At 45.8% G+C, this 21,215-nt stretch overlaps 8 protein-coding genes across 8 annotated transcripts; 3 read left to right on the top strand and 5 right to left on the bottom strand.

The window, feature by feature from the left end:
- Nucleotides 1–228: 228 nt before the first annotated feature.
- On the top strand, nt 229–1,059 carry AGABI2DRAFT_181621 (hypothetical protein; the record flags this gene model as incomplete). The annotated part of the gene is made up of 4 exons (XM_006457337.1): nt 229–264; nt 323–457; nt 507–692; nt 919–1,059. 4 exons carry the CDS (start codon nt 229–231, stop codon nt 1,057–1,059), a joined length of 498 nt encoding a protein of 165 aa, XP_006457400.1.
- A 195-nt stretch (nt 1,060–1,254) lies between these two features.
- AGABI2DRAFT_123269 (hypothetical protein) lies at nt 1,255–2,866 on the bottom strand (the record flags this gene model as incomplete). The annotated part of the gene is made up of 5 exons (XM_006457336.1): nt 1,255–1,632; nt 1,688–1,987; nt 2,134–2,480; nt 2,524–2,776; nt 2,828–2,866. The coding sequence occupies 5 exons, from the start codon at nt 2,864–2,866 to the stop codon at nt 1,255–1,257; spliced, it is 1,317 nt and encodes a 438-aa protein (XP_006457399.1).
- A 752-nt stretch (nt 2,867–3,618) lies between these two features.
- Nucleotides 3,619–7,412, bottom strand: AGABI2DRAFT_123268 (hypothetical protein; the record flags this gene model as incomplete). Its single annotated transcript, XM_006457335.1, has 15 exons — nt 3,619–3,660; nt 3,720–4,034; nt 4,090–4,389; nt 4,444–4,482; nt 4,532–4,615; nt 4,672–4,865; nt 4,921–5,173; nt 5,233–5,307; nt 5,886–6,200; nt 6,256–6,555; nt 6,613–6,651; nt 6,703–6,786; nt 6,825–7,028; nt 7,219–7,347; nt 7,407–7,412. 15 exons carry the CDS (start codon nt 7,410–7,412, stop codon nt 3,619–3,621), a joined length of 2,379 nt encoding a protein of 792 aa, XP_006457398.1.
- Nucleotides 7,413–7,814: 402 nt separating this feature from the next.
- On the top strand, nt 7,815–8,665 carry AGABI2DRAFT_196120 (hypothetical protein). The gene is made up of 5 exons (XM_006457334.1): nt 7,815–7,869; nt 7,918–8,052; nt 8,105–8,290; nt 8,351–8,470; nt 8,519–8,665. Exons 1-5 carry the CDS (start codon nt 7,834–7,836, stop codon nt 8,651–8,653), a joined length of 612 nt encoding a protein of 203 aa, XP_006457397.1. The 5' UTR covers nt 7,815–7,833; the 3' UTR covers nt 8,654–8,665.
- Nucleotides 8,666–9,681: 1,016 nt separating this feature from the next.
- AGABI2DRAFT_181617 (hypothetical protein) lies at nt 9,682–11,140 on the top strand. The gene is made up of 3 exons (XM_006457333.1): nt 9,682–9,785; nt 9,844–9,957; nt 10,011–11,140. Exons 1-3 carry the CDS (start codon nt 9,696–9,698, stop codon nt 11,049–11,051), a joined length of 1,245 nt encoding a protein of 414 aa, XP_006457396.1. The 5' UTR covers nt 9,682–9,695; the 3' UTR covers nt 11,052–11,140.
- Nucleotides 11,141–11,146: 6 nt separating this feature from the next.
- On the bottom strand, nt 11,147–13,156 carry AGABI2DRAFT_229785 (hypothetical protein). The gene is made up of 5 exons (XM_006457332.1): nt 12,998–13,156; nt 12,661–12,781; nt 12,406–12,599; nt 12,289–12,354; nt 11,147–12,237 (listed from the first exon to the last, which is right to left on the bottom strand). Exons 1-5 carry the CDS (start codon nt 13,147–13,149, stop codon nt 11,289–11,291), a joined length of 1,482 nt encoding a protein of 493 aa, XP_006457395.1. The 5' UTR covers nt 13,150–13,156; the 3' UTR covers nt 11,147–11,288.
- Nucleotides 13,157–14,410: 1,254 nt separating this feature from the next.
- On the bottom strand, nt 14,411–15,374 carry AGABI2DRAFT_79845 (hypothetical protein; the record flags this gene model as incomplete). Its single annotated transcript, XM_006457331.1, has 4 exons — nt 14,411–14,491; nt 14,550–14,879; nt 14,953–15,188; nt 15,248–15,374. The coding sequence occupies 4 exons, from the start codon at nt 15,372–15,374 to the stop codon at nt 14,411–14,413; spliced, it is 774 nt and encodes a 257-aa protein (XP_006457394.1).
- A 328-nt stretch (nt 15,375–15,702) lies between these two features.
- On the bottom strand, nt 15,703–18,189 carry AGABI2DRAFT_196116 (aldehyde dehydrogenase). Its single transcript, XM_006457330.1, has 11 exons — nt 17,954–18,189; nt 17,730–17,886; nt 17,651–17,664; nt 17,211–17,594; nt 16,942–17,147; nt 16,724–16,887; nt 16,500–16,668; nt 16,258–16,447; nt 16,080–16,192; nt 15,927–16,021; nt 15,703–15,866 (listed from the first exon to the last, which is right to left on the bottom strand). Exons 2-11 carry the CDS (start codon nt 17,846–17,848, stop codon nt 15,818–15,820), a joined length of 1,503 nt encoding a protein of 500 aa, XP_006457393.1. The 5' UTR covers nt 17,849–17,886; nt 17,954–18,189; the 3' UTR covers nt 15,703–15,817.
- Nucleotides 18,190–21,215: the final 3,026 nt, after the last annotated feature.

Below are 21,215 nucleotides of genomic sequence, written 5' to 3'. Positions count from 1 at the left end.
CTTCTCCCACGACACACCGTGGACTTTTGATGCACGTTACGTACATACATAACATGAGTCACGTATTCGAGCACCGCATGTTTACAGCATGCCAGGACACACACGGATTGGGTATCATGTAGTAGAAAAATTTCTTGTCACGAAAAACATGGTATCGTTTACTCTGAAAGAGGTATAAAGATCGAAATAATAGATGAGTTCACCTGGTCTCTAGCCCTTCAGATCACAATGCAAACTGAGATAGGACAAGTCATTCCTTATGCTGTGAGCACTCTTCAATGTCCGTATGACTATGCACAGCGGAACCTAATTTCATTTGTAGGAAAACACCCGCATTAAACTAACGGCAGACGTTGAGGGTCGCAAGTTTATCGGGGGTGAATGGGTCGATCATACGCTTTCGACAGGCAGTATTGTCTTCATCAGAGCTTCTGCGCCCTTTGATACCAGGACATCGGTCAGTTATACAAGCTCTTTGGGTATGAATGAATACTAATTCCTCGTAGATAAATACCGACCCCTTGACATCCGACGCTTACCGGTATAAGTTAGAAGCAACTATGACAGAGAACTTTCTCGACTACGTGCCTGTAGGGCCAATCCATACTGCTTCGAATGAGAGTCAGAAGATTTGTCACACTGCTCTGGATTCCCAAAGGTGTCCCCCACAAGGGAATAATGGCATGTATGTGGTGAGTCACCCACTAAATCGTGCTATCTGAGGCTGGAATACTAAACGCTGGTCGCCTAGTCTGGTGAAGTGACTCGTATCCTTCCCGGACATGAGTATAAGTATGGACGTGGTTCTAGTGCTGTAACTCTTGGAGGAGGTGCTCTCATCCGCATACGGGCTGACGCAACCACAAGATCGGCAGGTTCCTCCATCATTTCGTTGCTTTGTGCTGACCGGTCTCTCAGGGAAGCCCTACCGTCAAGATTCCCAAACATGCATACTATCTCAAAGTTCAAAGAGCGAATCGTTCAATGGTGCCGAAGCAGATTACTTGGCGTTCTAAGCATTACATTGAGTCCCGTGATTTTGAAGTAGTGCAGGAGTGATTATTGGGACGTTGGCGTTCGAGGGAAGTACTACTAGTGTGAAACTATCGTTGGCTTCAGGTATATTGTTACAGAAAGATTTCAAGAAGCACTCATGAATCATGATCCAACACTTCTATCTCCTCTTCCGATAGCTGTTAAGATAATAAACACATATCAATATAACATGCCTATGTCTCTTTTTTGTACTGAATGCTATTGAGGAAATAATCCAATCTGCACTGGGACCAAGGATATACGGAAGAAAAAGAGGCGTATAGCGGACACAATATAACGCATTCGGTCAAAGGAGCATAGTCGCCTTAGAACAGTAGTAGCGAAAGGGATGGGCGGTTCTCGATAATTTTCCCATTTCTTGATAAATTCCGGCGCAAGCCCTTCCCATCTGTCCGTTTCGTAATCCGTTACTCCTTGATATTCTGGACATTCGATGTTCATAACTTCCTCGGGAATTTCTGGGAGTATCTTCTCAAAAAACGCAAGTGCTTCTTCAGCACTGAAGCGCAACGCAACATTCCGAGTGACCATCTTGTCTAGAAACGGCGCAAACATGGGTATTCGCGGTATCAAATGCTGGAAAGTGGAACAGATATTAAGCTGCCATAGACGATTAGATAAATGATCTCACCGGATATGTCAAGCAGAGCACTCTACCGAGCGTGCCAACATCATATGCAAAAGGATTGTAGTCGAACTCGCCTTGCAATGTGTCATTCGGTTGCCAGCCAGAACCATGCCAGGATAACCTGTATGGCAACCGACACCTGGCCCTGTCTGTATCTTCCGGGAGCATCATCGAGATATCGAAATCAAAGAGGCAATAGCTGAGTTGGTCGGACCATTGAAGCTGCTTTCGGACTGAATTGCTGACATAGTCGTCAGTATCGTCAGCGAAATGACTGACCAGAACATTCTCAAGTTTGATATCCTGCCGGGGAAGATAAGTTATGGTGTTTCACAACCCTCAAAGGCTTTAAGATCCTTACACGATGTAAGATATTATTCCGGTGTAGAAAGGAAAGAGCCTGCTCTTGTTGGCGTGACAGAGATAGTAGACTAAGGATCTGGACGTACTTTGAGTAAAGAATGGACGATGCGAATAACATTTTTTATCGGGCCTCCTTCGGGAAGGTCGATACATGCACTCCACCTGGTGTCATTGTTAGGCCAGAGACAACTCAGATATAGGATATGCACTTGCCTTGGCATGACTACAAAGGAGAATGGTCCATTCGAAAGAATATCCAGTACGGGAACAAGGCAGTTGTCCTTCAGAACTTTCATTCCTTGCGATTGTAGAAATTGAAGGATGCGGTGTTCTTCGGAATCAGTCATAATCAGCTTAATGGCAACATGATGAGATGAATTCCGAGTTTCCTGGCCGTACGCTACTGTCCCCTGATTACAAACTAAGCGAGCTGCTATAGAGAATTCATGAATTACTTGCTTGAACATCGCGCGCACGAAGTGGGGTTTTTGTGTTGCCTTCTGACTCGTAGTGAGAGTAGGGATATTCCATCTCGCACGAATCTTTACATTTTAAAGTAGGTTCGGAATACCAGGGGTGGTCATCAGGATGCCTATGCGTGTACAAGATATAGCCACGTTGAAGAAACCATTCCCGAGTCGAATTGGAATCCCAGAAAGCAATACGTTCGAATATGTCTTCATGTTCATTATCCTGCAGCGGAAATTGGAAGGTTATAGGAATGGTAGTCTACGAGCTATGGATTCAAATGCAACGAACGAGATAAGAAAGAAGACTTACATCCATGAGCGACACGCTACGCGCCACCAGCCTTGACATGTTCAAGTCAAACTCGAATTTTCAGGTTCAGCGTTACGTTCAACGTTCATACCGCTCTCACGGACCGGCATCAAAAATACTATATATGGCAACACTAATTTTACTTATTTATAATTATATACCATAGATTCCATTAATAATATTGATTCAATATTATGATTCAACTGATTGTTATCTAACTTGCCTCGTCTAGCTACTGTATATATCAAAAACCTCATTGAAGAGCCTAGTTTGGAATTACTCCTTGTTTCGTCTTTATTCGTCTCAATTTAAGTATCCGTATTCACAGATAACAGGAGGAGGTATGGTCTAGTACTACGCGACGAGGTGCGTGATGGGGCGTACCCGGATATGTCGTTTTGCCGACACAGCGCTGCATGAAGCTAAGGAAATTGCATGGTTGTATGTGTATCGCAGTTTTCTAGTTTGCGCCATTGTTGCCACTCCCTCAAACAGAATTCTTCCATCGATCATCGAGATTGGGGGAGAAATGTGGAAGTAACCATATATATACATATATAAGTGACTCACAAGCGTCAATGATTGCCGGATACAGAATAAAGCAAGAGAGATATCAGAAAGACAGTGCAGGAACATGGAGGGAGATGAATCTGTTTCTCCGAGCCACCGGGAGCTATTGGTGATTATGAGCATTTCTCGTATTTCTCTTCTTTAGGTTAAGCGAGCTACTGAACATCACCCGCCACACGGTACACCTTATCGATTATCACTGATTAATTATTTTATTGTCCCTACGGTGCAGCTATGATGGAAGTGTACGGGTCCGCAATTTTCTGAGGAATATCCCAATCCGCGAAGGTATCAAGGTAATTCGAAAGAAGAAGAGACGCACAACAGGGAGAATATAAGGCATTCGCTCGAACGAGAATAACCATCGGAGAACAGTAGTTGAGAAAGGGACCGGCGGCTCTCGATAGTCTTCCCATTTCTTGATAAAGTCAGGCGGAAGACCTTCCCATCTGTCCCATTCATAATCCGATGCCTTTGTTTTTTCGTAATATACGGAGTCCAGTACTTCTTCCGAAATTTCTGGGAGAAACGCCTCAAAAAATTGTAACGCTTGCGCAGCGTTGAATCGTAAAGGAATATTCCGGGTGACCATCCGATCCAGAAAGGGCGCCAGCATGGGTATTTCTGGCGCCAAATGCTGATACACATTTTCGTCATACTGCTACCAAAAAAAGAAAGATGAACGAATTTACCTGATAATCCACACAAAGCACTCTGCCGAGCATGCCAACGTCATAAGCGAAAGGATTGTAGTCGAACTCGCCTTGCATTGTGTCATCCGGTTGATAACCAGAACCATCCCATGCCAACTTGTACGACAGGCGACACTGGGCCCTGTTCGTATCTGCAGGGAGCATCATTGAGATATCGAAATCAAAGAGACCATAGATCAAATCGTTCGACCATTGCAGCCGCTTTCGTACGGAATCGTCCATATAAGTTGTCGCATCATCAGCGAAATGGCTAACAAGAACATTGTCAGGTTTAATATCCTGCGAAAGGCATGTTAGTGCGTCTCCAATCTTCAAAGGATCAAAAGTCCTTACGCGATGTAATATATTGTTTTCATGTAAAAAGGCGAGTGCCTGTTTATGCTCAGAACAGAGAGATAGCAGATTAGGGACTTAGGCGTACCTTGAGCAAAGAATGCATGATACAAATGACACTTCTTATCGGTCCTCTCTTAGGGAAGTACACGACACTGCCCCACCTGGCATTCTAATTAGCGCATGGTAAATTGACTGTATGGTATTCACTTGCCTTGGCATGACTACGAAGGAGAAGGGACCATTCGAGAGAATGTCGAGAACGGGAATAAGACAGTTCTCTTTCACAGCTTCCATCCCCTGCGATTGTAGAAAACGGAGGATGCGGTGCTCTTCGGAGTCAGTTACGATGAGTTTAATGGCGATATGGTGGGATGGATCGTGAGTCTCCTGCGCGTATGCAATTTTACCCTGCTTCCGAGCTTAGCGAATTGTCGATGATTAATCGTGGACTACTTGCTGAAAGATCTAATGCACGGAGAGGTGTTTCTGAGCCCTCCTCGGTCCCGTAATGAGGGTATGGATGCTGCATTTCGCTTGAATGCTCGCAACCCAACAGAGGCTCAGAGTACCAGGGTTGATCAGTAAGTTCATTGCGCACATACAACGTATAGCCCCGTCGGCGAAACCATTCCAGAGTCGTAGGTGAATCCCAGAAAGCAATGCGCTCGTTTAGGTCTGCATCGTCATTATTCTGAAGTGGAAATGGAAATGGTATGGGAATCGTGGCCTAAAATGTTGAAACGTACGACTTCTAAGTTTGGGGTGGAGATGGACAGAAGAACTTACATCCATAAAGGGCGAAACACTTTTGCAAGATCTAATATTAGGAACTTGCGATGGTGGAGAACGAGCGAGAGAAGACTTAACTGCACAGATGTCACTGAATTTCCGAGTCAGCCGTCCAGCACTCTCTCGGATTCCCAGGGTTCATTTTCAAACGCTCGGGTTTTCTCCCACGACGCGACGTGTATCGCAGCTTCCTAGTTTGCACCATTGTTGCCACTCCTCAAGCAGAATTTTTTCTTCAATTACCGATGGTAACTGCGATTGGGGGACAGACATAGGAGTTACTATATAAATAAGTGATTCACAAGCACAAATGTCAGTTGCCGGATACAGAATAAAGTAAGAGCTATCAGAAAGACAGGGCAAGAACCCGCAGGGTAATCAATCTGTTTTTCCGAGCCACCGGGAGCTATTAGTGCTTGTAAGCATTTCTTGCACTTCTCTTCTTCGGGTTAAGCGAGCTACTGAATAGCACCCGCCACACTCTATCGATTATCACTGGTTAAATATATTATGTGAAGGACCCTATGGTACAGTTATGATGGAAGTGTACGGCTCCGTAAATTTTTGAGGAATATCCCAATTCGCGAAGTTATCGAGGTAATTCCAATCTGCGAAGGTATCAAGGTGATTCGAAAGAAGAACCGGCGTACGACGGGGAGAATGTAAGTCATTCTCTCGAACGAGTATATCCATCTAAGAACGGTTGTCGAGAAAGGGACGGGTGGCTCTCGATAATCTTCCCATTTTTTGATAAAGTTAGGCGGAAGACCTTCCCATCTGTCCCATTCATAATCCGATGCCTTCGTTTTTTCGTAATATACGGAGTCCAGTACTTCTTCCGAGATTTCTGGGAGAAACGCCTCAAAAAAATGTAACGCTTGTGCTGCATTGAATCGCAAAGAAATATTGCGAGTGACCATCCGATCCAGAAACGGCGCCAGCATGGGGATTTGTGGTGCCAGATGCTGGGACACATTTTCGTCATACTGCCACCATAGAAAGAAAGATCAATGTGTTTACCTGATAATCCACACAAAGCACTCTGCCGAGCATGCCTACATCATAAGCGAAAGGATTGTAGTCAAACTCGCCTTGCATTGTGTCATCCGGTTGATAACCGGAACCATCCCATGCCAGCTTGTACGACAGGCGACAACGGGCTTTGTCCGTATCCGCAGGGAGCATCATCGAGATATCGAAATCAAAGAGACAATAAATCAATTCGTTCGACCATTGGAGCCTTTTTCGCACGGAGTGGTCCCTATAAGTTGCGCCATCATCGGCGAAATGGCTGACCAGAGCATTTTCAGGTTTAATATCCTGCCGAAGGTGAAATTAGGATATCTCAAAACCTTTGGAAGCATTGAATGTCATTACTCGATGTAAGATGTTGTTCTCGTGTAAAAAGGCGAGGGCCTAATTCTACTCAGACCAGAAAGACATGAGACTTGGGGATTTGAGACGTACCCTGAGCAAAGAATGCATGATGCGAATGACATTTCTGATTGGTCCTCTCCGGGGGAATTCCACGATATTGCTCCACCTGGCATTCTAATTAGCATATGATAAGTCGACAACAAAGTATTCACCTGCCTTGGCATGACCACGAAGGAGAAGGGACCATTCGAGAGGATATCCAGGACGGGAACAAGACAGTTCTCCTTCAAAACTTCCATCTCCTGCGAGTGTAGAAATTGGAGGATGCGGTGCTCATCAGAATCAGTTACGATGAGCTTAATAGCGACATGATGGGATGGATCGTGAGTCTCCTGCGCGTATACAATTTTACCCTGCTACCGAGCTTAGTGAGTTGCTAATAATCAATTGTTAACTACTTGCTGAAATATCGAATGCACGAAGCGGGGTTTTTGAGCTCCCCTCTGACCCGTAATGAGAGAAGGGATACTTCATTTCGCGTGTATGCTCGCAACCCAACGTAGGCTCAGAGTACCAGGGCTGATCCTCAGCAAGCTGATTGCGCACATACAACGTATATCCCCGTCCATGAAACCATTCTAGAGTCGAAGGCGAATTCCAGAAAGCAATGCGCTCGTATATGTCTGCATCGTCATTGTTCTGAAGTGGAAATGGAAATGGTATGGGAATCGTGGTCTGAAATGTTGAAATGTACGACTTCTGAGTTCGCGACGGAGATTGAACAAAAAACTTACATTCATGGGGGCGCAGCACTGTTTCGGGATCTAATGAACCAGGAACTCGCGATGGAGGAGGAAGAGTGTGAGAGGAGTTAACCACACAGACATTCGGGCTTCAGCCGTCCAGCACTTTCGGATTCCCAGGGTTCAATATTTCAACCTCTCGGGTTCTTCTCCCACGACACGGCGTGTATTGTTTTTTATCAGTTACGTGTGCGATAAATATAGTAAGTTACGTACAACAAACCCTACATATATCCACAACATTGCCCGATACCAACCCGATACAGTTGGGCGTCAGTGTGCGGTAGAAAAAATTTTTTGCTCGAGGAGTAGTAGCATGGTATCACTGACACTGACTCTCATCCGAGAAGTATAAAATGGCAAGTCAGAGTTAGATCTCACCTTGTCTCTAGCCCTCCGCATCTCTTTTTCTACTATAATGCAAACTGATGCAGGACACGCTGCTCCTTATGCCGTGAGTGTCGCCATTCATACGCATAGCGAATGCTCATTCTACCCATAGGCTAACACTCGCGTCAAATTAACGACGGATGTCGAAGGTACCAAGGTGATCGACGGTCAACGGGTCAATCATACACTGCCGGCGGGCACCATCGCTTTCATCAAAGCTGCAGCGGATATTGATCCCAGGACCTCGGTCAGTTGGCCCAGCTTTTGGAGTATATATTTAAACTGAGCTATCATGTTAGATAAACCCCGAGCCTTTAACGCCCAACAATTACCTGTATAAGCTAGAATCGACTGTAATGGAGAAACTTCCTCAATTCGAAGTCGAGCAGCCAATGTATGTAGCAACGACCGACAGCCAAAAAATCGGCCACACCGCTCTGAATACCGATGAGTGCCCGCCACAAGGGTCTCGCGGCATGTATAAGGTAAGTGTGGCGCACTCATACTTACCATTTGAAGTCTTTGTCCTGACGCTTGTTGCCTAGATCGGTGATATGAGTCGAATTCTCCACGGACACCAGTATAAATATGGACTTGGGCCCGGTGCTGTTACCCTCAAAGGTGGAGATATGATCTCCATAGAAGCCATGCCGACGACAAGAACTGCAAGTCATTTCATTCCTCACGTTGACCTGTGCTGACAGATGCATCAGGGAGGCCGCAGCGTCATGATACCTAAAAACGCATACTACCTCCAGGTTCGAAAAGTGAACTATTCTATGGTGACGAAGGGGATACCTTGGCGTTCAAAATATGTCGTCAACACGCAGAATTTTCAGCTGGTGTAGGGTTGGTTATCAGGGTGCTGGTGTTTGAGGGAGGTAAAACTAGCGTTGGCCTTGTTACAGGCAGGTGTGGTAGTTATTCTATCATCTCTTCTGTCGCCGTTATAAATAAAAATACATATTGATACAACAGGCTTCCGCCAGTTCCTTTCCACATGTAGTAATATCAACGGCCTGCCATTGACCTTATGTGATTACGCCTCATCCAGTTCAATTAGTAGCACAAAGCCTCAATTTGTGATCGTGTGACATAGGAGACGGTCCAAATCTAGGGAAGACAGTCAAGATATACCATGGAGTCGGCAGCACCGTGGTATACCGCTCTCCTCAGACATTCATCTCACACTCCCAACAAGCGCAGTTTCGTCTGCTTTGTTATACTGGACAGATGGCTTCCTGCTGAATTATTGAATACAGCTGTGGAATCTTGTATCGACAAAGTCAGCCCATCTTCGTAAGACGATCTCAATGAGCTTTTCCACTCTCTCGCAAAATATATCTAAGAATCTCGCTTTTGCTTCTGGGTCTTTCATGAGCTACGTCAATTACGATCAGAGACAACATGAGCATGTCTCTTTTCGATCTCTTATCCGTTACGAATGAGTAAATAGTACATATGTGCACTTAGTAAGCAAAAAGAGCCTCAGCCCTTTTGACAATACAGGGAACGATTTGGGCTTGTGAAGATATTCTATGGGTAGTAAAGCGCCGGTAACAGCGGGCCGGCTTTGAAGGATCCTTGGTACTACCTATTTTTCCTTAGTAGTCGTGAACATGAAGAGTTCTAGCAGGCCCAAGGTCACCCGGACCTACAACTTAACATCGCAGACATGGGCTCCCACAGGGCTCCCACGTCGCTGTCACACGGAGCCCACTACGGGCCGTTTCTTCGCTTCAGGCAGTCCAATCTTGTTGGTCGTGTGTTCTTGTTGCATGTGCGAAATTCTAAAAATATGTTTGTTTTGTGCACTGCCACAATTTGTCCAAGAAAGGGAAATGATGATCGTGACGACTTTGAGTCTTCCACTGTCTCCATGCTCCATCCATGTCCTCGACGACGACGGCCACCACACACACCATCAAGCTGGTCGTCGTAGGTGCCTCTGGTGTCGGGAAGACCAGTATTCGTGGCCAGGTCAGCTTTCTTTTTTTTATCTTCCACAATTCCTACTTGACGTGGCCCTCATTTGCAGTTTATCTCTGGAGGATTCTCAAGCGGCTATCGGGCCACTATCGGTGCAGATTTTATAGCCAAAACGCTCCCCCACCCTACCAAGCCAGAAAATACTGTAACGCTGCAGATATGGGTCAGTTTTACTCGGGTCACCTTCTCTTCAGGTCTGACCCGGGGAAGTAACAGGACACTGCAGGCCAAGAGCGTTTCTCGAGCCTCTCTACGGCCTTCTTTCGTGGTGCCGATGCCGTTATCTTGATGTTCGACGTTCACCGGCCGGAATCATTGGAAGCGCTGAAGAAGTGGTGGGCCGAGTTTTGCGTAGGCGTACCTCTGGCTGAAGAAGACTATCCGGAACATCCTTGTTTCATTGTGGGAAACAAGATTGACCTCGAGGTTTCCGAAGGCGAATCTCAGCCAGATACGATCTCTATATCACAGATTCAGCAGTTCGTTGAGGAACTCATGCCCCTTCAAATTTCGGTTGAAGACGATTCGTCTGCGCCGGCACAGATTAAAACATCCACGTCTATTCATATTGGATCTCAAACATCCTCTGTGGACGCTACGAGGTCGAAATCTCCAAGTCGGATTCACTCATCCTCGCCGTCTTCGAACAAATTCAATTCCATGTCTTCTCTCAACACGACGCCGTCATTATATCACACTCCTTCCTCTTCCATGTTTTCGGATATCTTCCATACAGCACGCTCATCTCCTGAGCCAGCAATTTCCTCATCAACATCATCGACCAGCTCGCCCTCTCCTCGAGAAGTGTCAATCTTAGCTCGTCAACGTCGTCTCACGGTCAACTCCACCAGAAGCGGCAGTAGCAGCAGCGCCGCTACAATGACTCCTAGTCTTTTCGCACGGGAGCAACAAGAGAACGCAGCTGGGAGCAGTTCTCATGGAACGACGTCGACAACGCCAGAAGGGGGAATTGTGGACTTACCAAGTTCACTCCCGTCATCAGGGCAACCTCCGCCTCTACCTGAAAGGGGTCCCAGTTTACATTTCACATCAGCAAAAACAGGTGAAGGCGTTAGGAACCTTTTTGAACATGTAGCAGCAAGAGTTATACGTAAATCGGAATATGAAGAGTATTTTGAAGCCCGGCGGATGCATTATAGAGAAGGGAGTTTGGTGGAAACGATTCGACTCGGTGTGGATGGTCGGAAACAAACGGGGAAGATCGGAAACCTGGTAAAGTCAAATTGTTGTTCATGACGAGTATATATATTTGTTTTCATTTGATTATTCCTTGCGTGTTCCTGAATAATCTTATAGCTATTTTTTTAGAGGTGGCGAGGAGGACGCAGTAGTCAGATATGTAGTCGTTCCTTTTGTATATATACAAAGTCTTCTGAACCGGAGTTGAATGATAGCGCACACATTATACATTATTTAGGTGTACACCAAGCATAACTTACACAAGTAACACTATAAATCAAATGGATACATAAATCACGACGACAAACGTAGTTTCTTCAATAAAGCTGACCAGGATGAGGGTTGCAGAGGTCCTTTTGGTTCGTCCCCTTCGTCTCGCAGTCGCTGGCCACCAGGGCTTCTCGAAGCTTCTACGTGCCGCCGCGCTTCATCCCAACGAAATGAGCCGGGGATATGGTACTCTATGCTTGATGTGTTCGTGTGTTTGGAGGGCGACCTGCCACGAGGGGGGGTAGGAGGTTCTGTTCCGATTGACACTTCTTGGGGAGTGTGCAATGACACAGGAACGTCGTCTTCTGTTTCCTTCCTTGACTTCTCCTCAGTCCCCGCCTCTCCACTTCTCCTCTCCTTCCCGTCCTCCGGCGGAGTCGCACGAACATTGGGGCCCTCTCCAAGCGACGTAGAGCTTTTCTTTCCCGAATCACCCTCCTGTTGTTCCCTTTCATCACCCAACCATCCACCACTACTCCCCGTACTCGTCCTACTCAAAGTCGAATAACTCGAAAATCGATGCGCCGCCCTAAGACCCGTAACCGCACTTCGCCATTTGCCCCGCGCATCGAAATTCTCCTTGAGGGCAATACAAAGATTCGTGACATTCTCTTCATCAATCGTTAGTTCGCCTTTCAACCATGGATCTTTAAGTCCCTCTTCAGCAGTGGGTCGTTCATTTGGATCGATAGCTGTCAGCTTTCTAACGAATTCTTTAGCTTGAGGGGATATTTTATCCCAATACGGAGCTTGAAATTGAATTCTAGCGGCAGTGTTTTCTTGGATTAGAGTCTTTACGTTATCGCCACGGAAGGGAGAGTAACCGCATAGTAGGACATAAGTAATGACACCTGTAGACCAGACGTCTACGGGTTTACCGTGGCCTTCTTTCTTTAACACTTCGGGAGCGATGTAGCCGAAAGAACCGGCCATAGACGTTAGTAGTTCACCTGAATCATCAAGATGCTTCGCTCTGTGAGCTGACATCAACAGAAGTGGAGTGATTGTTGGTGGAATAACTCACATTCCAAAGTCGACAATGACGATATCGCTATCGGCGTCCTTGGTTCGATATAATACATTTTCGGGTCTATATGAGGAAGTCAAATACGCAAAAGGTAAATGAGACAAGAAGACGCACTTAAGGTCCCGATGAACGATGCCGTGATCATGAAGGTACTTGACGCCGGACAAAAGAGAGTGGATGACTTTTGCAGCGTCCCGCTCCGTAAACTTTCCCTTTTGCATTATTCTTTCGAAGAGCTCCCCTCCGACAGCGAGCTCGAATGATAGATAGTACTTTGACCGCGACTCGAACCATTCATAAAACTTGACCTAGAAACCGTTTCTATGTATCAGAACGTAGATGCCAGAACTATTAAGGTATAAGACGCACGATATTCGGGTGGTTCAAACCCTTCAACAATTCCATCTCACCCCACAAATTAGCCTCATTTCCTTTGATCTTTTTCTTCGGTATGATCTTCAACGCAACTTCCTTTGTTATACCGGACCTGCTGGTACTGTTGGACGATACACGAGTAGGTGCAGGCGAAGGACTGCGTGAACGTAATGATTTCCGTTCTCCAGCGGACAAATGGCGCTCAAGTGACGCAGGTGGTTCGAGGCCTGAATCGGCAGCTGCTCCGTGTTCGGCGACATCAACTTGGTCTAAAGGTACGTGCCACGTCGCTCGCTATCTCCATCAAGAATAAAGGCCGACGATTAGCGACAAGTCATCAAGAATATGAAAGCGTAGAAATCGCACCACAGCTTTTCCGAAAGTGCCGACACCCAAAGTCTGGTCCAATTCGTAATTTCTCTTCCTATTGAAACTTGGAGGTTGAAAAAGAGTTGTTTCTTTTCTTATGAGGTGCTTCAGCATGATAGTGGGCGCAATGGGGGTCAAGGCGGTTTCGGAAGATGATCGAACTCGCTTCTGTCACGTGGTAGGTAAAATTAGCACCGATTACAGTTACTCCATCCGTGTCATTGAGAAGTGGAGAAGTGAGGGCGCATGCCCAGGAACCGACAGATCCCACATACAAAATACACATGGCGAGCAAGGAATATGATGTCCATTCTCCGCCAGTCCATACAGCCCAGTACAGTTCAGGCTTGTAACTAATACTTCTCACTTTCCCAACGGCTATCCCATTGATCGAGCCAACCTATGCGAAAAATAGTTGCAACGATCATATCATTGAAAATTACAGGCGCATGTGCTAATCTACAAGAAAGGCTGTATATACTGGTTTGGCCCTTCAGATGCAATCACGCAGAACATTTGATTTGGCATTTAATCTTTCATCAGTATCAGATTGACGATCTCGAGTAACATATCCTTGAGTATTCCATACTCCATGAATTTGAACCTCGTGAGCCGTCCTGTAACACAGTTGTGTGTAAGAGATTCAAAACCAAAGGAATGGTACTTGCAAATAAAACTGAGAGAAGACATGATCCACTGCCATGTGCGACACCGTATGTGGCGCTACAGCTCTTCACACCCTAAGTTTAAGCTCTTCGTCTCTGAAATGAAGTTATCACGACAACTGCTTCCTCTGAATACCAGGGCTCGACATGGGAAAATTCTCCTGGCTCATTTTCGAGGGTACCTGGGAAGATTTCGTAGAATAACAAACATTCGAGGACGGATGTCGTGAGACTTTAACAGTTGGCGCGAAAATGATTGAGCAGAGTTTATTGGAGTTGTTGCATTCTGGATTTGTTCGGCAGGGACGGACCACGCGCAAACACATTTCCAATAAACACGCGGTATAGCCCATAAACAACCGAAAGCGGGTAAGCGAGTGTGGTGATTGTTTTGGTCGCATCGCGGCTGTCAGTAAAGAAGAAGATGCATGAAGATGCATCCAAAAAAGAATCATAGCATGTGTTGTGACGAGTGTCTGCATGATCGCTAGAGGGCAACACAGCATGTCCTCCGGCTGTAATGGGTAACGAGGCACCAAGGCCTGTCCATGATAGCTGAGCGAATGCCGGGAAGAAAACGAAGAGAATAATGACGAGAGCAATCAAAAGCTGCACTTGGTTTGCTTGCTACGAGAAGCATCAAAGATTAACTTCTTACTATCTCAGAAAGCTGCTGGTCTGTAACTCAACACATAGATACAACATAACCGTCAGAGCTTAGACGGAACTTTAAGTGGGGCAAACTCGGGTGTCCGTTTCTCCTTCATCGATGTCGCGCATTCCGCCATATCCTATTACCATCATCTAATTAGCTAAATCAACCGAAAAGATACTAATTCATGGACTGACCTTCGTCACTATCGCATGCGCATTCCAAGTCTGCGTATATACCAAATTCTCCGATACGGAATGATCTCGCGCGTGGCTAATCAACCTCTTCGACCCACTCACCGCAATCGGACTCTTTCCAGCAATAGTTTTCGCCAATTCTAAAGCAGCTTTGACCACTTCCTCACGAGAACCAGGTATAATCCTTGAAACTAATCCCAGTTTCTCGGCTTCCTTTGCTGAAAACGCGCGTCCCGTATATGCCAATTCACGAATGAGCGATTGATTTCCTGTGATTTTCGGAAGGTAGGCAAGTGAACCAATGTCTGCTGCCAGACCAACATCAACTTCCTAGAGATTAACATTCGCGCGTCAGTATATCAGAAAGGAAAGGGGGATGCTGGCTGAGTATATAGGAACATACTTTGATCGCAAATATGCTATTCTCGGCTGCGTAGCGTATATCACAACTAGAAATGATATCGACTCCCAAACCAAACACAGGTCCATGAACAGCAGCAATCACAGGGAAAGGTGCCTGGTCAGGCTTCGTTATTGCCTCTTGAAATCGTCGGATAAGTTTATGCATAGAGAGGGATGTACGGGCTCCATCTCTCTTCATGTCAGCGGTCTCTTCAACTAAATTAGATGCCTCGTTCACTACGATTGTAGAATTGGGTAAGGAGAATTGAAATGGCAATGCAAAGTATGTTACTCACGATCGAGTCCCGCAGTGAACATTTTTGAAAGGCTTGAGGCGAGAACCAACGCCCGAACATCGTATTCGTCTTCAATGAGGTCCTGAAACAGTTTACCATAGGCTCTCCAGTATCTAAAATCAACCATGAGTCTCACTGCATTTGAAAATGAGCTACAGAATACATACTCGCCGTTGAAAGCGTTCACAGGAGACCTAGAAGCGGCAAATCATGTGAATGATTAATTGTGTGATCATTGTCACAAAGAGAGGAACCAACCGAGAAAGCTCCACTAAGAGTACATGAGGATATGGTTCCGACACCTTGAGCCATTTGGAAGCATATTTTGACATGGATGAGGGGGAAGAGGTCGTAAAGCACGTTCAGCAGACGCCATCACTATGTCACAGGTCATCACAACAATCACATGCATAGCAAACCAAATCAATAATCACATGTATTTGACTTTGGAAATGAATTGACAGCTAACATCCGCCTGATACTCGAAAGATAATTATGCTCAGATTCAGTTGATTTAATACAAGGTTACACGATATAGAAAGACATATAAACAATCATAAGGACTACCAGTTACATTTTCCAGTTCAGGTTAACGTGGACAGCCTTTACGTTGGTGTAGCTAAAAGTACCGTCATTGTTATATCAGAATTTCCTAGGAACAGATAACAGAACAACTTACTTATGTAGTGCGTATTCACCAAGTTCACGACCGATACCAGATTGCTTGTATCCACCAAATGGTACGCCGGCGTCAATCGTGTTGGCGCAGTTGACCTGAAATTGAGAATCAGCAACTGGTATGGCAGGACAATGGGATGGGAAAAAGGCGTACCCAAGCAGTACCAGCCTTGAACGCATGCGCTGTCTCGATAGCTTTATTGATGTCTTGGCTGAACACAGCAGCTGCAAGACCATAGTTTGAGTCATTGGCCTGCTTTATAACCTCTACCGAAGATTGTCCAGCGTCAGATGTGATCGCGTGTCTTGAAAAAGAAACAAGAAAAACCCACCTTTGCCATCTTTGAATTTGATGACAGCGCCAACAGGACCGAAGATTTCTTCCTTGACGATCTTCATATCGGGAGTTGTATCAGTAAAGATGGTCGGCTGGATAAAGTATCCCTCGTTTCCGTGGCGTTCGCCACCCACGTGAACAGTGGCCCCCTCAGCCCTTCCGGATTCGATGTATGACATGATGCGCTAGAAGGCGAGGATTAAGTGACAAGTCTAGAGCACTTCTATGACTACGCACGTCGTATTGAATTTGCGAGACCTGAGGACCTTGATCGATACCTAAGCCAAATGGATCGCCAAGTTTGATTTCCTTGATTTTGTCCGTGAATTTCTGCAGGAACTTGTCGTAAATGCCCTCCTGCACAAAGATACGGGTACCGGCGCAGCATGCTTGTCCGTGGTTCCAGCTTTCCGGATTTGTCAATAGACGGTCTTTGCAAAAACAAAAGCTGCTCGACTCACAAAAGGCCATGTGCTGTCCAGTTGACAGACTGTTCAAGGTCGGCGTCGTCGAAGATGACGACGGGAGACTTCCCACCGAGTTCGAGAGTGACATTCTTGAGGTTACTCTTTGCAGCTGCCTCCATTACTTTACGTCCAACAAGGGTACTGCCAGTGAAAGCAACCTGTAATGCGCCACAGATGAAGTGCCGACAATTGTTAAAATATGAAGTACGGACCTTGTCGATCTTCATGTGGGAGCTGATAGCCTGACCGGTGGTGCTACCATAACCGGTGACAACGTTTACAACACCAGGGGGGAAACCAGCTTCTTGAATGAGTGCGCACATGCGAAGAGCGCTGAGTGGAGTGAATTCAGAAGGTTTGAGGACGATACAATTTCCAGTAGCAAGAGCGGGCCCGATCTTCCATGCGAGCATGAGAACTAGACACATAGAAGGCACACGTAAGAGCCCGATTAGATGACGCTAGGCCCATGGCCACTCACGAGGGAAGTTCCATGGAATAATCTGCCCTACAACGCCGATGGGCTCATGGCGGCTGTAGGTTAGTTTCTTTTCGTCCGTCTCTATTACCTGTCCGAAGTTCTTGTCGGCCCAGCCTGCATAGTGCTTGATAGTTGAGATGGAGAGACTGAGATCGACACTCTTCGCCCAAAGGAATGTTTTCCCGTTGTCCAGAGCTTCAATGGCCGACAAGTCATCGATGTTCTTTTCCATCAACTGAGCCAGCTTGTAAAGCATGTCACCACGCTTGGATCCGCTACAATTGAGACCCCATGTAGTTTCAAACGCTTTGTGGGCAGCTTCGACGGCGATGTCGATGTCGGCCTCGGTGGCTTCAGAAATTTTGGTGATGAGTTTGCCATTGGCTAGAAGTCGTGGATTTAATCATCAGGGTCTCGTCAAGCGAGATGGTATCACTGACCTGGGTTGACAACACTGATCAAGAGATAAGGATAGGGTTGATCAGTAAGGGTACAAAATTGATATAAACGCGAACATACTCAATAGTGGTGTTCTTAACACCGTCGACAAACTCTCCGTTGATGAAGAGTCCAGTGTTGATAGACGTTGAGCCCTTGTAGACGGGCGTATCCCATTGGTGCGTGAAAATTGAAGGCATTGTGGCTGTCTGAAAAGATACCCAGAATGAGCTAGCGACTTTATATAAGGCAAGGACAAGTCAGCTGGTGCATGGATGGTGCTATAAATGATAATTTTCACGGACCTTTGCTCCAAGCACTCAACTGTGAGATTACTAACGCTCGTCATGATCATGCTGTTGTCTTCCGCATACATTCAGTTTCTCTTCGGCTGCGCCTTATCCCAGGTTTAATTGATTTTGCCGCAATGGCATTTCCGTTGATGGGGAACAGGAATCGAGAAGAACTGATACCATATAGAATCAGGAGGAGTGGCAAACATGGGTTGAAGGACTAGGCGAGATCGTAGCCAAGATTTCAGTATTACGGTCCGAGAGCGGGTATGTCCCAAGTGAAGCGACCCCACGGAAATTCAAATACGCTAGGCAGATTCCCACAGTCAACGTCATGAGATAAATGTGGCAATGAAACTTCGAAGCATCGATGCATCCTAACCTCGATCGTCCCCTATCTAAACTTCCAAAAAAAAAACAAGACAGTAGCTAGCCATGGTTCTTTGGGCGTCTAGATTAGAGTCTGAACTCCTGGCTAACTTCGATGTCGAATTACATTCTGGTGGCGTGGCTCTGACCAACTTGGGTGCGATGCTTCGGCTGTTAGTCTTGGCCTTCACGTGAACAACTTCCACACGATGGTGTCAAAGTAGCGTCGCGTTAACTTTTTCCCCTTGATACCATCTCAATCGTGGCCTCGTGATGCTTTTTCGTCTAGGAGCTGTCTAAACATGAAAAGACTAGTGCTAACTTCAAGGAGGTGACCAAGAGGAGTTGCATCACCTATGCGATTACTTCGAGTTGAACATTCATCAAGGTTCAAACTCACGGTGTAGTCAAGTCACGACATGGCCAGAAAACCAAGATCATGAATTAAGTACCAATCATAGACTTCTCTCAATGAACAACCTGAAGTGTACTCAATTGACACGAGGGGTTGAACAGCTTCTCCTGATTCATCCGCTTTTGTTCTCCCCAATCACGATCTGGATGAATTTGACATCCATTCGCCACACCTCGAAGTCTTCCCTCCTCTACTACGCCACTAAGGCCTTCCGCTACTAACCAATAATTCCGGTTCCATTGAGAAGCCTCCTGCGACGGTTCCGACAATTAGTGAAACTTACTGGGATTTGGGCTACCTGGGTATAACGTTATGTGGTGGCCTTACACTAATCCTCGACGATCGCATGGAAAGCTCATCAGTAAGAGCACGATATCCTATCTTGATTTCTTTCAAATGGAGGTACTCCCCCACATTACTTCTGACAGGTATGCGCGCACCACATCCGGTGATCAAGACTTACTCTTAGCGCGTAGTGTCTTATGCACGTTCAAAAGGATATATCGCACGGAAAAATTATTTGGCCGCAATGAAACCTGAAGTGCATTCTTGGTGAGGTCATTGAATCTTAGACGAAGTTCTCACATCTCATTCAAGAGCGTCGCATTTCAAACATAGGAAACTCGGTTTTCTCGCCTTTGACGATCAGTTGGTGTATGTTGCTAAAAGAAATTGATATGAATCCAGCGCCACTGTAAAGGCCATATCCCGAGATCCGCACAAACGAGCAAGTTAGCTCATCTTTCCCGTTGCTGCCTTAACTTTACTAGTGCATGATCTAGCATCTCTCCATCGCTCGGAAGCCCGCTGCTGAATAAATCTCTTCAATTGTGCGTGAACTTTACGGGCATTGTTTGGTTACCTTTATGGCTGAAAACCCGTGAACTCCTTTGTATGAACCTAACCTTGAACAATCAGTTATATCTTGACTCCAACTTCCTTCAGGCATCACAAGCACCTTAAATATATACAATTTCTTTTCATTTCCCACCCGAACAAGAACCCGCTACTGCTACGGCGCTATCACACGTATTCAACGAATCACACATATACCCAAATGGTTTGTCGACTATGGGCCAGGGGAGTGTAATGCTCGGACTCAAAAAAAAAAAAGAATAGTATCGTAGAGAAGTCGGATCCCTTTGTGAAAGCTCAAAATTCCGCCATACTGGAGAGACGAAGAAACTTGTCGCGGGCTGTTAGAAGTAGTTTACAGTGCATGATGAAACACGGTCATTTGGATGACAGAGTGCGGAATATCAAACTTCATTGACGCTTGTTGGGAGCAATCTCCACGTTGACAAAAGGATTCAAGGCTAGGAAAATGAGGAAACTAATGTGAGGGATTTCGTCAACGGCGGTCAATTGCTTCAACTTGTTATGGTCTGATTCGACTGACTCGGTAAGCGAAGATCTGTAGAGGGTGTGATATTGGCATAGAAACAGTTGGGGGAGGACGAAGAATTTCAAGACGAGCGGTCTTGGGAATACGAGCCGCCGTGAAAGGGAACGATGAAACGATATTAAGGCACCCAGTGAATGTCGGGATTCGAAGAGGAGCGTTGTACGTCAACTTTCACTAGAGCAATATCATCGGTGATAATAATCTAATTGTGCTCCAACAGTGTTCAACGTTGAAACGGCCTTGGCGTGGTCTCTGACAGAAGGACGGTGGTGAAAGGCAAAAAAGGTCCGCCGGAGGTGCCATAATATCGACGGATATGATTAACGAGAATGACGCGCGAGCGACTTTCGAACATTGGAATCAGAATTCGATTTTTTTTTTTTTTTTTTTTGTAATCATCATAGTTTATTTCAAAACTACTTAAAGGGTGCCATGACGCGTTCCCCAATCAGAATTCGATCCATTCTGATTCATAAGTCGATGCTCAAACCCAAGTAAGTATAATAATCTTGGCAAAGGCCTCGAGTATCCTTCCCTGCGTCCGCGTTCGAGAAAGGTGCCAATCGAGAAAACATGTAGCAGTATCACCGTAGTTGATCGCACAAGAGGTGGCTCAGCGAGGGACGATGAATTTAAAAAACAAAATCGAAATTTTCAATCCCGAATAATCCTCAGTAAAAAGAGTTTTCAGGCATTTTCGGGTATCTCAGGCCCTGAACATAGGCTGAAAATTGTCCTCTTTCTCGAACAATGCGAGAACATGATCAGCCAAAGTTCAGGCAAGTTGCTTTAAATATGATACATTTGTTGGGCCAAGCTCAGGCTGTGTTCAGGCATCGTTCAAGGTGTAAGAACTTCAACTCTCACCGACCTTCAGGGTGCCAATCGACCCTAAATCGACCATAAATCAGCCTGCATTATCCAGAATTATGTTGAATTGACCTGGATTAGCCTGATAGATCCTGATAATATTTTTTACTGAGAATAATCCATGTACAAAGAAAGATTTACAAGATATAGAATCGAAGGGTCACGTACGAAGCCGTGGGGGCATTCATTTTTTTTTGCTTCTCGATGGGAAAATA

Source organism: Agaricus bisporus (genome assembly GCF_000300575.1).
Source record: "Agaricus bisporus var. bisporus H97 unplaced genomic scaffold AGABI2scaffold_17, whole genome shotgun sequence".
Classification (NCBI taxonomy): domain Eukaryota; kingdom Fungi; phylum Basidiomycota; class Agaricomycetes; order Agaricales; family Agaricaceae; genus Agaricus; species Agaricus bisporus.
Note: the sequence above shows the minus strand (reverse complement) of the source record. Positions and strands in the feature narration are given on the sequence as shown.

What these genes read in the sequence shown, in the direction of transcription:
- AGABI2DRAFT_196120 (XM_006457334.1), top strand. Translation starts at nt 7,834, where the DNA reads ATGCAAACTGATGCAGGACACGCTGCTCCTTATGCC. An exon ending in ATATTGATCCCAGGACCTCG is followed by an intron (nt 8,053 to 8,104) that starts GTCAGTTGGCCC and finishes CTATCATGTTAG; the next exon opens with ATAAACCCCGAGCCTTTAAC. An exon ending in GGTCTCGCGGCATGTATAAG is followed by an intron (nt 8,291 to 8,350) that starts GTAAGTGTGGCG and finishes CTTGTTGCCTAG; the next exon opens with ATCGGTGATATGAGTCGAAT.
- AGABI2DRAFT_181617 (XM_006457333.1), top strand. Translation starts at nt 9,696, where the DNA reads ATGTCCTCGACGACGACGGCCACCACACACACCATCAAGCTGGTCGTC. An exon ending in AGACCAGTATTCGTGGCCAG is followed by an intron (nt 9,786 to 9,843) that starts GTCAGCTTTCTT and finishes CCTCATTTGCAG; the next exon opens with TTTATCTCTGGAGGATTCTC. An exon ending in CTGTAACGCTGCAGATATGG is followed by an intron (nt 9,958 to 10,010) that starts GTCAGTTTTACT and finishes GGGAAGTAACAG; the next exon opens with GACACTGCAGGCCAAGAGCG.
- AGABI2DRAFT_229785 (XM_006457332.1), bottom strand. Translation starts at nt 13,149, where the DNA reads ATGCTGAAGCACCTCATAAGAAAAGAAACAACTCTTTTTCAACCTCCA. An exon ending in GTTTGAACCACCCGAATATC is followed by an intron (nt 12,600 to 12,660) that starts GTGCGTCTTATA and finishes AACGGTTTCTAG; the next exon opens with GTCAAGTTTTATGAATGGTT. An exon ending in GTCATTGTCGACTTTGGAAT is followed by an intron (nt 12,238 to 12,288) that starts GTGAGTTATTCC and finishes GTCAGCTCACAG; the next exon opens with AGCGAAGCATCTTGATGATT.
- AGABI2DRAFT_196116 (XM_006457330.1), bottom strand. Translation starts at nt 17,848, where the DNA reads ATGCCTTCAATTTTCACGCACCAATGGGATACGCCCGTCTACAAGGGC. An exon ending in TCTCGCAAATTCAATACGAC is followed by an intron (nt 16,448 to 16,499) that starts GTGCGTAGTCAT and finishes CTCGCCTTCTAG; the next exon opens with CGCATCATGTCATACATCGA. An exon ending in GGTGAATACGCACTACATAA is followed by an intron (nt 15,867 to 15,926) that starts GTAAGTTGTTCT and finishes CGGTACTTTTAG; the next exon opens with CTACACCAACGTAAAGGCTG.